The 12,760-nt window shown below is 43.0% G+C and overlaps 1 protein-coding gene across 1 annotated transcript; it reads left to right on the plus strand.

Moving 5' to 3' along the window:
* The first annotated feature begins 591 nt into the window (after nucleotides 1–591).
* LOC104597917 (2-hydroxy-palmitic acid dioxygenase MPO1) lies at nucleotides 592–6,983 on the plus strand. Its single transcript, XM_010259708.3, has 3 exons — nucleotides 592–1,276; nucleotides 6,416–6,487; nucleotides 6,570–6,983. Exons 1-3 carry the CDS (start codon nucleotides 920–922, stop codon nucleotides 6,684–6,686), a joined length of 546 nt encoding a protein of 181 aa, XP_010258010.1. The 5' UTR covers nucleotides 592–919; the 3' UTR covers nucleotides 6,687–6,983.
* The last annotated feature ends 5,777 nt before the right edge of the window (nucleotides 6,984–12,760 follow it).

Raw genomic sequence — 12,760 nt, forward strand, 5'->3', positions numbered from 1 at the left:
CCATGTATAGAGAACATCTCTTATAATTATATATCATTCTTGATGGAAGATGTGCCCAATAGACGGTTGATGTGCATGTGAGGTCGGTGTAAGGTGCGTTTTGTGAGGAATTCCAACTGGAACCTGATCTCTTACAAGGAAATAAATACACTGACAGTACGATATCTAGTTGTGCTTAAAAACATCTCCCTTGCTTCGGATGTTAAAAAATTAAAGGTGTGGTCTGTTGGAAGTAAAAAGCGTATGAATGAAAGAAACACCAAAGGCAAATTTTTGGTTGATGAAGGATTGCCTACCGTCGTTTTGGTTGATGACGGAGGGAGGCCCACATAAGGGAGTAAGTTTTGTTCGCCGGATTGGAATCTACTGAACACTCATATTCTACCTTCTTTTGGTTATAAGTTGTAACTCCCGTCGGTCAGGCTCTGCCACGTGATACCCACCTAGGCTACAATTACGAATTTAAATGATGGTCAGTTGTCCACCAAACGCGACCTAAAGAGAATTAAGTTAAAAACCGACTCATGGCATGATTCCGTGAAATGTAATATGATATTGACGGTATGACCCATACCCATTCCGTAGTACAACATTCGCATATTAACAATCTGTCACCAGAAGCGTACATTAGCGGAGCTAGTTTTTACGTCTTGCCACTTCAGCTTTTTCAAATTTTCTACAAGTCCAGACTCTAGATTATTTAGCATAATCTGGTTTTCCATTGCAATATGTGTTCTTCCGTCCGAGTTCTGACAACCCAGCTACGAAATTTCTGAGTTCTGATCCTCAAAATATCTGCTACTGTTTCCCCTGTCTCTCGTTTTTTTTTTTTTTTAACTGAAAACGCACAGAAACAAGCTGAAGAGGAAAATTTATTTTATTTGTTCTGGATTCTTCAAAGTTTCTAAACAGTTGTTCAATGGGAAAGACTGGCTTGTTTGATCTTGAGAAGCATTTCGCTTTCTATGGGGCTTATCATAGCAATCCATTCAATATAGCTATACATATGATGTTTGTTTGGCCAATACTCTTTACGGCTCTTGTTCCCTTTTACTTCACACCTTCCTTCTTTGGATTCCCTCACATTGAATTCTCTCTTTTCGGGAACAACGTTCAGTTGGTTTTGAATCTTGGTTTCTTATTTACTTTGTTCTACGCGTTGTTTTACACCCCCTTAGATAAAAAAGCTGGCTCCTTAGCTGCCCTTTTCTGTTTCCTCTGTTGGTTCGGCAGCAGTATTCATGCAACTAAACTTGGGTTTTCCCTGGCTTGGAAGGTAAGTCCGAGTTCCCCGTTTTTCCTTCTCCTTCATGAAAGTGATGCTCGTTTTGATTATTTTGTGAAATTGGGCATTGCATCTTTCTATAATTTTCTCTTCTTGTCATCATAGTAATCAATCATTAGTTTGTAATGAAAATCTTACTACGTTTTGTATACTCTTTGAATTATTTGTTGTCAGTTGAATTTTCGTCTCTCTTTGTATGAATTGTAGGGAGATGTGCCTTTTCTCCTTGATTTCTTTATTATGTCATTTAAATTAGTTACGACATTTTGGAATTGCTTCTTGATTCTTTACTTATAGATCTGCTTTTGTCTATCTGGTGATATCAGATTATGTTATTGTTTTCTATCAATGTTTTTCTTCTTACTTTCCTATTTGTTCTTGTCCATTACTGCATTTAAGTACTTATTTGGACTTGCATTTCTTTGGGCATTTCCCTCAATGAATGGTTATTATTCAGATTTCAAAAAGAACTTTCTCATAAGTTCCAATGTGGTCATTTCTGCATAGAAGAACATAATTTCCCCTGCTTCATTATATCTAGTCTGAATACATCTTTCTGAATGTTGATGTTTCTAATACTCCTGATTTTTTTAATTCCAGATTTCTAGATAAAGGTGATTAACCTTTTGAAATGTTTAAACAAAATTAAGAATTTGGGACCTTTTGATACCTAAGTTTGACTGGACTGAATAATGAGACTGCTGTCCTTAAAGGACCTGGAGAACTGGCACTGTAAATCCGAGGACTATCTTACCTTCATGTTTCTGAAAAGTGGTTACACACTTGGACAGAATTTCATACTCCTTTTTTTGCATTCTTTTTCCCATTGGACTCTTTGGATAAACCTCACAGAAGGTGTTTTTCTTTAAATAAATTTGGGTTCCATGTGTCTTGGAGGTTCTGTAATGCCAAGTCATAGCATTTATGATGGAGAGATCTTGGTGATTCTCTCTCAAGGATTGACTTTGAAGGGAGAATAGAAGACTAGAAAACAGAGGATACTCAAGGATTGACTTTGAAGGGAAAATAGAAGACTAGAAAAAATAAGAGGGAACCCAATTAAGGAAAACTTCAAGATATTAAAAATTAGTGCATCTTACGGGTAATTGTTTTCTATTTTCTTGCATTTGTTTTGTTTACCAAGTCAAAAATAAGTCAGTTCCTAGTTTGTAGGCAAGTATCAGTAGTGGAGTTAGAGGTAGAGATTTTGTAGGTGGTGTTGGTTAATGTTAGTGGAGAAATCTTAGGAGGATTAACGTTAGTATATCCCTATATATATATATGTGTGTGTGTGTGTGTGTGTGTGTCAGATGTAGTTGAGTGGTCAACAACCAAAAGAATTCCTAATAGTACTGGTATTTTCTCCAATGTTTCCCTTATTTTTCTCTTAGTTATCCAACATATACTGCAATTTTTCCTCTCTTTTTGTTATACAAGAGAGGAGGGATATAGAAAGGATACAGAGCCGTGACTCAGAATGGAGCAATATCTTGGATGCAAGATAATACATAGTAACAGCTGAAGGTTCCTTGTTATACAATGGAGGAATTTGATCGTGTGCTCTTGCAAGTAACCGGGTCAGGAGAGGAAAAAAATTCGTAATGATGATGATAAGAAAAAACTAGGGCCAGAACATCCTCGTTACACAATGGGAAGGGTACTTTTTTATCATCTTACTAGTTTATGTGAAAACTTGCAGAAATTTTTGCTCCTATATGCCATACAGTCTGCTATTTAAAGGCTGATCAACCAAGGAATCTTCCACGTGGAATTTGGGGCACAAAAGTATCCCTAAAAATAGCCCTAGTTAATGGGGGTAAATTTGAGCCTCCAAACCCTTACCACATGGTTGGAAAAAACCTCGTTTTAGCAATTAATCTAATAAATTTCAAACTTCAATGGCCACTGTTACCTTTGGAAAACACTAATAAAAGATGAATGACAGGCTGACACGGATTTGAATATTGCAGAGGTAATCCAGAGGGTTCTCTCTACTTGGTGATCGGCTTTGATTGGCTATACTATCCCTCCACATGGCGGAAATATGGCAGGTCATATTGCGAGCTCCCCAGTTGGCTCAATTAGACAGGAGTCAAATATTTGAAAGAAATATTGAATCATTTCTGTTATTTAATCTTCTCAAATGATTAATCTAATTAACGTTTTTTCCTACTCAAGTTTCAGCTATGACTGTTATAGTTGGCACTGGGTAGTTGCACTTAGGAATTTTTATCTTTGTTTATGAGTTAAGTTGAGCAAGCATGAAAGGGGAATCTAGCAAGTTGCAGCTCACTAATAAGTCAAGAAGTAGGAATGCTTCTGTATAAGGTATCTTAGAGGTTTTACCACACCATTCATAGAGATGAAAAGGATTAACTTATACTATACCAAGAAAGGGATACTTACGTACAAATCATGCTAACGAAAGCCCAAGGCCTGTATCATACTGTTGTCAATCTATCAGAGCCTCAAAGGATTAACTTATGATAGAAGGGCAGGGAGAAACGTCCCTGCATCCCATAATTGGTTATATGCTTCAACTGTTCTATTGATGCAATTCTTTTGGGAACCCAAAAGAACTTAGATTTCATAAGATTTTCAAGCTTGAGGTGCACATATAGTTGAAGTATGCAGCAATAAAGCCGTCCATTCTAAGTTTGTTTTTAATTTTCTTCTTGAGTGCAGTCGTCTCAAGCAAGCCCAAGTGTTACGGTGTGTGGTAGGCTTCTTGGAAAACCGAACATGTTTGTGTTGGCTTTCCTAGATGGCAAAATTACAAATGTTGGATTGGTCAAATTCCAACACTACCATCATAACAACTTCTGGATTTTTTTGTCTTTTTTAGATTTTTCTTGCTTGGTTGCTCAACGTAAAGATTCATCCACCACATATTATGAGCTTTCTCTTTTACCAGCAAAAGCTTGAAGGTAGAAAAGATAGCATTTCCACAATTGTTTGTCTTTGTCTATGGGTTTATAAGGGCCGTTAAACAATAATGGTCCCAGCTATCCTGGGTCTTGCAAGGGTGGACTGGATATGGACTTGAATCCATGTTCTCATTCTTCTCCTTCTTCTCTAACCTGGAGTTCTATAGGCATTTAAACCAGAAGCTGCCAAAATATCAATTGGACATAACAAGTGTCAAGTACTATTAGATACGAACTTGGGTCCTTGTGTTTTAAAACTTGACCATTTTTTGTTACTAATCTGGAAAAGGGGTAGCATGTACCCAATGGTCTATAAAACCAATATAATTAAGAGGATTTACAATGTTATTACTAAAATTACCATTTACCCCACCTGATTTTGCCAACCAATTTGCATCCTGGTTTTCTTCCCTGAAGACATGCAAGTGATAAGCCTGAAGATCTTCCTTTACAACTATACCATTACAATCTTTTATGAGACTCAAGATATTCCAAGGCGGTCTAATTACTCTAACACTCTCAATGACAATTTTTGAGTCCCCCTCTATTTGGACTGTTATTGCTCCAACTCTTTTAGCTATCTGATGTGCTTATGTAGTTGTTGCACGCTCCTCTGCACATTAAATGAGGTTACTCCAATGACCATTTTATGTTCGTGATTTTTTTCTATTGCTTTCTTTCAACTATTCCAAGTGTCCATCTGTCTAGAATACTCATCAAAAACAAGCTACCACCTTCTGAAGAAGTAGAAGCTGCCTTGGTTTCATGTGAATGCTTAGCCATGAATCCAGTTGAAAAGACCATCCATGCAACGTTGATAATTGACTGGTAATTATTACAAAGATATGAAAATGTGAATAATACATGGAAAGGTTCTAATTAACTCTAAGGTCTCCTCACCCTGGATGTGGATTTTGGAGGTTCACATCCCATCTAAAGTCTTTTTCTTCTTGTAGATGCCACTTAGGTGGGATCTTGACCATCAATCATTTGATTAGGAATGGCAACAGGTCAGGTTCAGGGTGGAGACTATACACCCCATCCCTGTCCCAGATCCCTATCAGGAAGAAAAATGAGCTTCCATCGTATATATGATTGGGAAAAAGATTTATGGAAAAGAAAGAAAAAAATCATTAATTTAAATTGGTTTAGCACTTAACTAACATCATTAATCACCAAGATAAAATTGAAATTTGTCCAACATTTGGGCAGGGAGGGGGACTTCACTCCTCATCCCCTTCCCTGTCCCTGTCCCCATTCCTTCCAGAGCAATCTCCACCCCTGACCTGATTGGGTTGGAGACCAGGTACCCAGCAGGGACAGGCAAAATTGCCATCCCTACATTTGATCCAAAGAGGGTGCAATATAAGCAAATGTGCCCCTTACATGTCTTTGTAAGAAATTATCTCTTATTTTACTGATAAGAAAAAAGAAAGTCTCTTAATTGCTTTTGCAGTGCAATATCACCTTCAGAATTTGATCTTATGTCCTTTTGTTTTCAAAAGAGCTTGGTTGCACATAAGGATTTACCTATACTTTTTTCCTCATGCTCCCCTACTCAAGCTCTCATTGGGATGATTGAAAGAAATCTTGTGAACTGGATGCCAATGTTGAAGGACTTTGAAGGCTTGTAATGTGAGCATTTACATGGTGGTGGGAAGCAATACTTGCTCAACTCTTCTTTTGATGCGAGTTTTGTATGTATGTAAATTGTTTGGGGGCTTGCCACCACTCACTGAATATATATATTTTTTTTTATTTTTGGTAATCAACACCACTCACTGATTGAAGATTCTAGTTGGTAAACCTGGTTTATGGGCAAGTAGTATTTCATCCCAATGCGATGTAAGTTTTCCCCTCATCCATATTAAGGTCACTATCTTTTGGGGGTTTTCCACCTCTCACTGATTGCAGATCCTAGTTGTTAAACCCGGTTAATGGGCTTGTAGTACCTAATAAAAAAATGTAAAGAAAAAACTTGCATATATTACCAGAGGCATGTCCTTTCTCATTTAATTTCTATTCTAGCGCTAATAATATATTTTTTTGGAATTACTTTTCAGGTAGCTCTAGCAGCTCAATTGTTCTGTTGGACTGGGCAATTTTTAGGCCATGGGGTTTTTGAGATGACTTTCATGTCTCATTTGAAATACGATTCATCACTGTCCATTAGATTTATACAAATTATTTAATATTTCTGCAGAAATGGGCACCTGCTCTTTTGGACAATCTCATTCAAGCTATTTTGATGGCTCCTTTCTTCGTTTTGCTAGAGGTAATTTTCTTTTTTTCTTTTCAAACTACCTTTTATCTTATTTTGAGAGTAAGGTTCTCATTGTCATTGTTGGTTGTTTCAGGCTCTTCAACTATCCTGTGCTTATGAACCATACCGTGGTTTCCATGCAAGTGTTCAAGCAAAGATTTATGCTGAAATCAAAGAGTGGCAGTCTAAGAACCAAAAGAAGATTTCCTAATTTGGTGCTGGGGTATTGAAGAAGCAGAAGTTATCCTATTTCACAGCCATGGGTAGTCTGCAGTTCAAGTTACATAGAGTTGGTAGATTCTTCATCTATATTCCATTACATAATCGACTATAACTTATGAAAGCAAAGGTACAATGCAAATGGGACACATTGTATGGCATGCAACCATCCTGTTGGTTTTACTTTTACCTAAGGCTGCATTTCTTTTTTCAGTCAAATCAAATGGACTGAGTTTTTCATCAGGCTGAAATTTTTGAGCTGTTATTTACACCCATTTTACAGAGAAAAGTTTGTTTTCCACCCCTTAGTTTTGATGTAAATGATAAGGAAAACCAAGTTTTCATATTGTAGAAGAGGCAAAACCGCAAAAGTATAGCTTAAAACTTTCAATACCTACAGTTCCCCTAGATTTTATGTTGAAACAAATGGAATCTTAAGAGAAATTGAGGAAATGATAATCATCGTTTGAGTTGCAGGCTTTTAACATTAGGAGTTCTATTAGAAATGCTCAAGGATATATAGTTGATGATTGGACCAAGTTAACCACTTTGATTGGATGAATACCTTAACCTGCTGGTTGTAAGAGTAATTCGGGTTTAAAGTTGAGCCAACAAGTATATAAAAGGTTTTCGTTATTATTAAATCAAGCATGAAATTTGGTAATTTGTTTGAACCGTTGTGGTTGAGGACCTTTGCAGCAATGTTTTAAAAAGCCATCTCAGTTCTGGCCACCGGTTTCTGGGTCGATGGCTCAACCGTCTGGTTTGAATGAATAGTCCATTTTGTAAAAATTATAAAATAATAATTAAAATAAAAATGTCTAAAACCATTGAATAGATCAAAAAGGTCGGTGGTTTGACCTCTTGGGTCAATGGATTATTGACCAATTTCATTGTTTTGGGCCAAGGAACGGGCTTAGGTAAAATGGAACCAGTTGCTTGAATAATTTCTGGCCAAACGGTCTGAATCAACGGTGATTCAAAAAATGTTGCTTTGCAGCAGTAATTACCCAATATTAATATCAACCAGTTAAATCCAAAGAATGCTATTACCCAATATTAATATCAACTGTCTAGGATTTACCCATCATAGAGCCTCAATTTGATTAAGTAGTTAAAAATTCATACAGATAATTAAAGAAATGAGTAGAGAGCATCACTAATAATTAATTGTAAGGGGAAAAGTTGATTTTATATCGGGTTGTCTTTTCAGCACTTGTAAGGGTGATTTTGGCCTGACCTCGTAGCTCAGGTACACGTGGGCATGACCTTGCTCAAATAGTAATTTAGTATGACAGCGCAATGGACGTGAGCACAACTCGGAGGGGAAGTCCCACCGAGTTCAGCACGGCAACTCAGCAGGTAAACTACTTGTCGAAAGCCGCCTTGCCCGCACCTCCTCCCCGGGGTTAAGGCACTTTGGGGGGTCCCGTGTTCGAGGCACCCTGACCCCTTTTGAGAATGCACCGATTCTTCTTCGGACGCCCCGAGGAACAAAGACCTCGGGTCGGTCAGCTCGGCATAACCGGCTACAGGCAGCCCGTCACTCAAAGGATAGCCCAGCTCAGGGTAATTCGCAGGAGAACAGTTCGATATACCACAGGAGGGCTTCCTGCCCGACCACCGTACCCGACAAACCTGCGAATAGTAGGCATGTCCCCTCGTCGCGCTTGCCACCTTTAGAAAGGCGTCCCACACCTGACAGACACGTACCCTCCACGACGGCCCCGCGCTTGCCATCTCAGCCCTGCCTGTAACGGCTGTGGCAGGCTGACAGTGGCGGTTATACCTGCCCTGTCAGAAGTCAGAGGGCCAGAAGCAACGGAATTCAGTTATAAGGAGCTTATTCTCAAGGAACAAGGTATCTTGAATCACTAGCGCAACCTGCACTCTTAGTTTTCGTTCTCCTTCAGCTTCTTGCACACAATACTAACTTAAGCATCAGAGCGTTCCTACCGGGAAACCCCCCGGGAGTTCTTCCTCTTTCCTCTCATTTCAGGTACCTCTCTGGAGCCACGCGAGCACCAGATAGGAGTGACCAGATTGTGCTACATCATTTGGCACCGTCTGTGGGAAACGCTTCAAAAGGCCTTTCTCTCTAAACTCTTTCAGTTTTTTTTTCCTCCTTGAAACAATCCAACGCTCATGGCTTCCTCTAGCAACGTCGGACGAAGCACGAAAATGGATAACTCCAGGGAACAACCCCAACTTCCTACTTTCTGTATCGGACAATTCACCGACCCCCTCTCAGCGGACGGAATCCCCAGCTTGAACGTGCCCCTCACAATGGCACCTGTCATCGCCCCACTCCCTGCTATAGTCGGAACGACGTTCACCGAACCTTTGGTTGTGCCCCCAGCGGCCAGCCCGAACCAGCTGGAGGACCTGATGCAGTGCATGAGGGCCATGTAGGCTCAAATGCAACAGTTCCAACAACTTCAGTTCTATCAACAACACGTACTGCACCAGGTCTCCCAGTATCAGTATCAGCAGCAGTTCCCCCAGCTGCCCCAACCTCAGCTTCAGCAGCCTCAGCTCCCGCCTCAGCGCCCATTCTCGCAGCAAGCCAAGTCTCACCGCCAGAGCGAGCACCCCTTCGACCGAGGAGAGGCCCCCCAAAATCTCCCAAAAAATCAGGCCTCCCCCCACGGCAGACGGGAGAGACCGGCTACCCCGATCTCGCCGCGGGCAGACAGGTTGGGAGGACCCCGGCTCGGCAGGTCTACATCGCCTTGACAGTCGAAGTTTGGAACCCCGATCCTTGAAAACCGGTTTGAGATCCTAGCAACAGACTCCAAGCAAGACCCCTCTGTCCACAACCATCACCAGCAGACCGGGCTACTCCTTGCACAAACCATTCCGGATAGCGCAGAGGTGAGCAACACGAACGCCGAGCCCACCAAGAAGCAGAGGCGCCGCCGCCGAGTTCGCCGATCTGTCACCCGCGATTTGCCCGAGCTCATGGGCAAAGAAGAGGTAAGCTCAGCCGAAGCCAAAGCTCCCCTCCTCTCGGTTCCGTCCCCCCTGTCTTCCGAACTCCTAGCAGTCCCAATGCCTAAGGACTTCAAGCTCCCCTCTCTTGACAAGTATAACGGGTCGTTCGACCCGAATGATCATGTAGATGCCTTTCAGTCACAGATGCACCTGGCGCGAGCCAGTGAGTCGTGCATGTGCGTGGCCTTCTCCACTACTTTCAGGGGAGCAGCCCGCACATGGTACTGGAACTTGGCACCTGGGTCGATAAGAAGTTGGGCGCAGTTCGCACAAGCCTTCATGTCCCACTTCGTCACCAGCAAACGGTGCCTGCGAACTGAAGAAAGGCTCCTCAACATAGCACAAAGAGAGGGAGAGTCCATTCGGAGCTATATCAAGCGGTTCAACGACACTTGTATGCAGATACCGCGCTTGGACCCCGCCGTACGCCTTGTAGTAGCCAAGAAGGGCGTGACGCACAAAGAGTTCAAGTGGCACATGGTCGTCAACCAACCCGCGACCATAACCGAGTTTCTGAAACTTGCGGATAAGTTCATAGCCGCCGAAGAGGAGATCAACCAGAAGGGCGAGGGCGCACTCGAAAAAAGAAAGAGAGAAGGAGAGCCTTCCAGTCAAGGGGACAGCCGAAGAAAAAAGGAAACAATTTGGGGGGTAAAGCCGGGTCATCTGTTCCGAGCTCCTGTACCGGACCGAGCTGATTACACCCCACTGAACGCGAAGCGGGCCAAAATCCTGATGGCGATCAAGGACGCCCCGTATGTGAAGTGGCCACCCCGTCTGAGGGGGAATCCCAATGAAAGAAATAAGAGTCTGTATTGCAGTTTTCACAAAGACCACGATCACAGTACTGAGAGTTGTAAAAACCTCCGCGACGAGATAGAGGAGCTCATCCATCGCGGATATTTGAGAAACTTTGTACAAAATAATAATAATAACAATAGTAATAGAACAGGTTGGCAAGGGGAGCACGGTAAAGATGCTCCCGAGTCCAGCAGCAGGCCGGCTGAGCAACCGCAGAGGCAGCCTCCAGAGGAGAGGCCAGTTCGGGGGACCGTCCACATGATAGTGGGAGGTTCGATCATTGTGGGTTGCACTTCAACAGCAGCTTGGACGTCAGTTCGTGAGGCCACCCGGGAAGGGCGGAACCCCTCAAAGTGGCCGAAGACGGGAGACCCAATTTTCTTCACAGAAGACGATGCACGAGGGGTCCACTACCCTCATGATAATGCACTCATAATAAAGCTAAGAATCAACGACTTCGAGGTCAGGCGCATACTCGTGGACTCAAGCAGCTCAGCTGACATCCTTTTCAAAGCTACGTTCGACCAGCTTCAGTTGCAGAGAAGCGACCTGAGGCCTACGGACACCCCTTTAGTGGCTTCAGCGGAGAGGAGGTCCACCCCCTTGGGAAAGTAACAGTACCTGTAGAGATCGGCACATGGCCTTGTGTGGTCAGATTCGAACACAACTTCCTGGTGGTAGCGACCCCCTCCCCCTACAATGCCATAATAGGTCGACCGATCACCCATGTCCTACGGGCGGTGGTCTCCACTTACCACTTGTCTATGAAGTTCTCAACAGACTTTGGTGTGGGAGTAGCGCGGGGCGACCAGATCGAGTCCCGCAAGTGCTACGTTGCCGCCCTGAAGTGGAAAACCAAGGTGGCCGATGACCTCGAACTGGAACGACCCACGGAGCAAGGCGAAGAGTGAGCCGCGCCCACGGAAAAAACAGTCGCAGTCCCGACCTCAATAGCAGACCCAGCTCGAACGCTTTAGATCGGCGCTTCCGTCCAGGAGCCCCTACGATCTGAACTGGTAAGCTTTTTACTTCAAAATTTAGATATTTTTGCATGGTCCGCGGCAGAGATGCCCGATATAGACCCCGAACTCATAACTCACAAGCTGAACATTGATCCTGTAGTTAGGCCCGTTAGACAGAAGAAACGCAATCTAGCCTCAAAACGGTGGAAAGCGGTTGACGAGGAAGTCGAGAAACTCCTCACAGCGGACTTCATAAGAGAAGTCCACTACCCGAGCTGGGTAGCCAACCCCGTCCTAGTAAAGAAGGCCAACGACAAGTGGCGCATGTGCGTCGACTACACCGACCTGAACCGGGCTTGCCCGAAAGACTGCTTCCCGCTCCCCAGAATCGACCGTTTGGTGGACGCGACCTCAAGGCATGAGTTGCTAAGTTTCTTGGACGCCTATTCGGGCTATAACCAAATCAAGATGGACCCGATGGACGAAGAAAAGACTGCCTTCATCACGGAATTCGGTCTTTACTATTACAAGGTTATGCCCTTCGGTTTGAAAAACGCAGGGGCAACCTTTCAAAGGCTCGTAAATAAATTGTTTGCACTGTTAATCGACAGAGAAGTAGAATGCTATGTAGACGACATGGTCGTCAAAACTCAATTCTCACATGAATTAATAAAAGACTTGCATTCTATTTTTGAAATTTTGCGTAAGTTTAATATGAGATTGAACCCAAACAAGTGTGTGTTTGGTGTGACCTCGGGTAAGTTCATAGGATACATCATTAACCGGCACGGCATTGAAGCCAACCCGGATAAGGTTAAGGCCATCTTAGACATGAGACCACCCCGTAAGTTGAAGGAGGTTCAGAGGTTGAATGGCCGCATAGCCACCCTGAGCCGCTTCATGTCCAAATCGGCAGACTGCTGCCTGCCATTCTTTAAAGCAATCAAGAGCAAAGGGTTCGAGTGGACCCAAGACTGTCAGCTCGCGCTTGACAAGCTCAAGAAATACCTCGCTAGTGTGCCGATCTTAACCCGGCCCGAGGAGGGCGATGTTTTAGAACTGTACCTCTCGGTGAGTATTGCAGGGAGCAGAGACAAGATACCCGAAGATAGAAAAGCTAGCGTACGCACTGGTAATTGCAGCTCGGATGCTCCGCCTATACTTCCAAGCTCACACTGTTATCGTTCTCACTAACAAACCTCTGAGGCAAGTCTTACTTAAGCCCGAGGTCTCTGGTCGGTTGACGAAGTGGGCCGTTGAGCTCAGCGAGTACGATCTCCAGTACAAGCTGCGAACTACAATTAAGGCC

Source organism: Nelumbo nucifera, chromosome 3 (genome assembly GCF_055504915.1).
Source record: "Nelumbo nucifera cultivar China Antique chromosome 3, China Antique-T2T, whole genome shotgun sequence".
Taxonomy (NCBI): Eukaryota; Viridiplantae; Streptophyta; class Magnoliopsida; order Proteales; family Nelumbonaceae; genus Nelumbo; species Nelumbo nucifera.

Excerpts from the sequence above, each read along its gene's own strand:
- LOC104597917 (XM_010259708.3), top strand. The coding sequence starts at position 920 with ATGGGAAAGACTGGCTTGTTTGATCTTGAGAAGCATTTCGCTTTCTAT. Across the intron at positions 1,277-6,415 it reads GGTTTTCCCTGGCTTGGAAG|AAATGGGCACCTGCTCTTTT; the intron begins GTAAGTCCGAGT and ends ATATTTCTGCAG. Across the intron at positions 6,488-6,569 it reads CTTTCTTCGTTTTGCTAGAG|GCTCTTCAACTATCCTGTGC; the intron begins GTAATTTTCTTT and ends TGGTTGTTTCAG.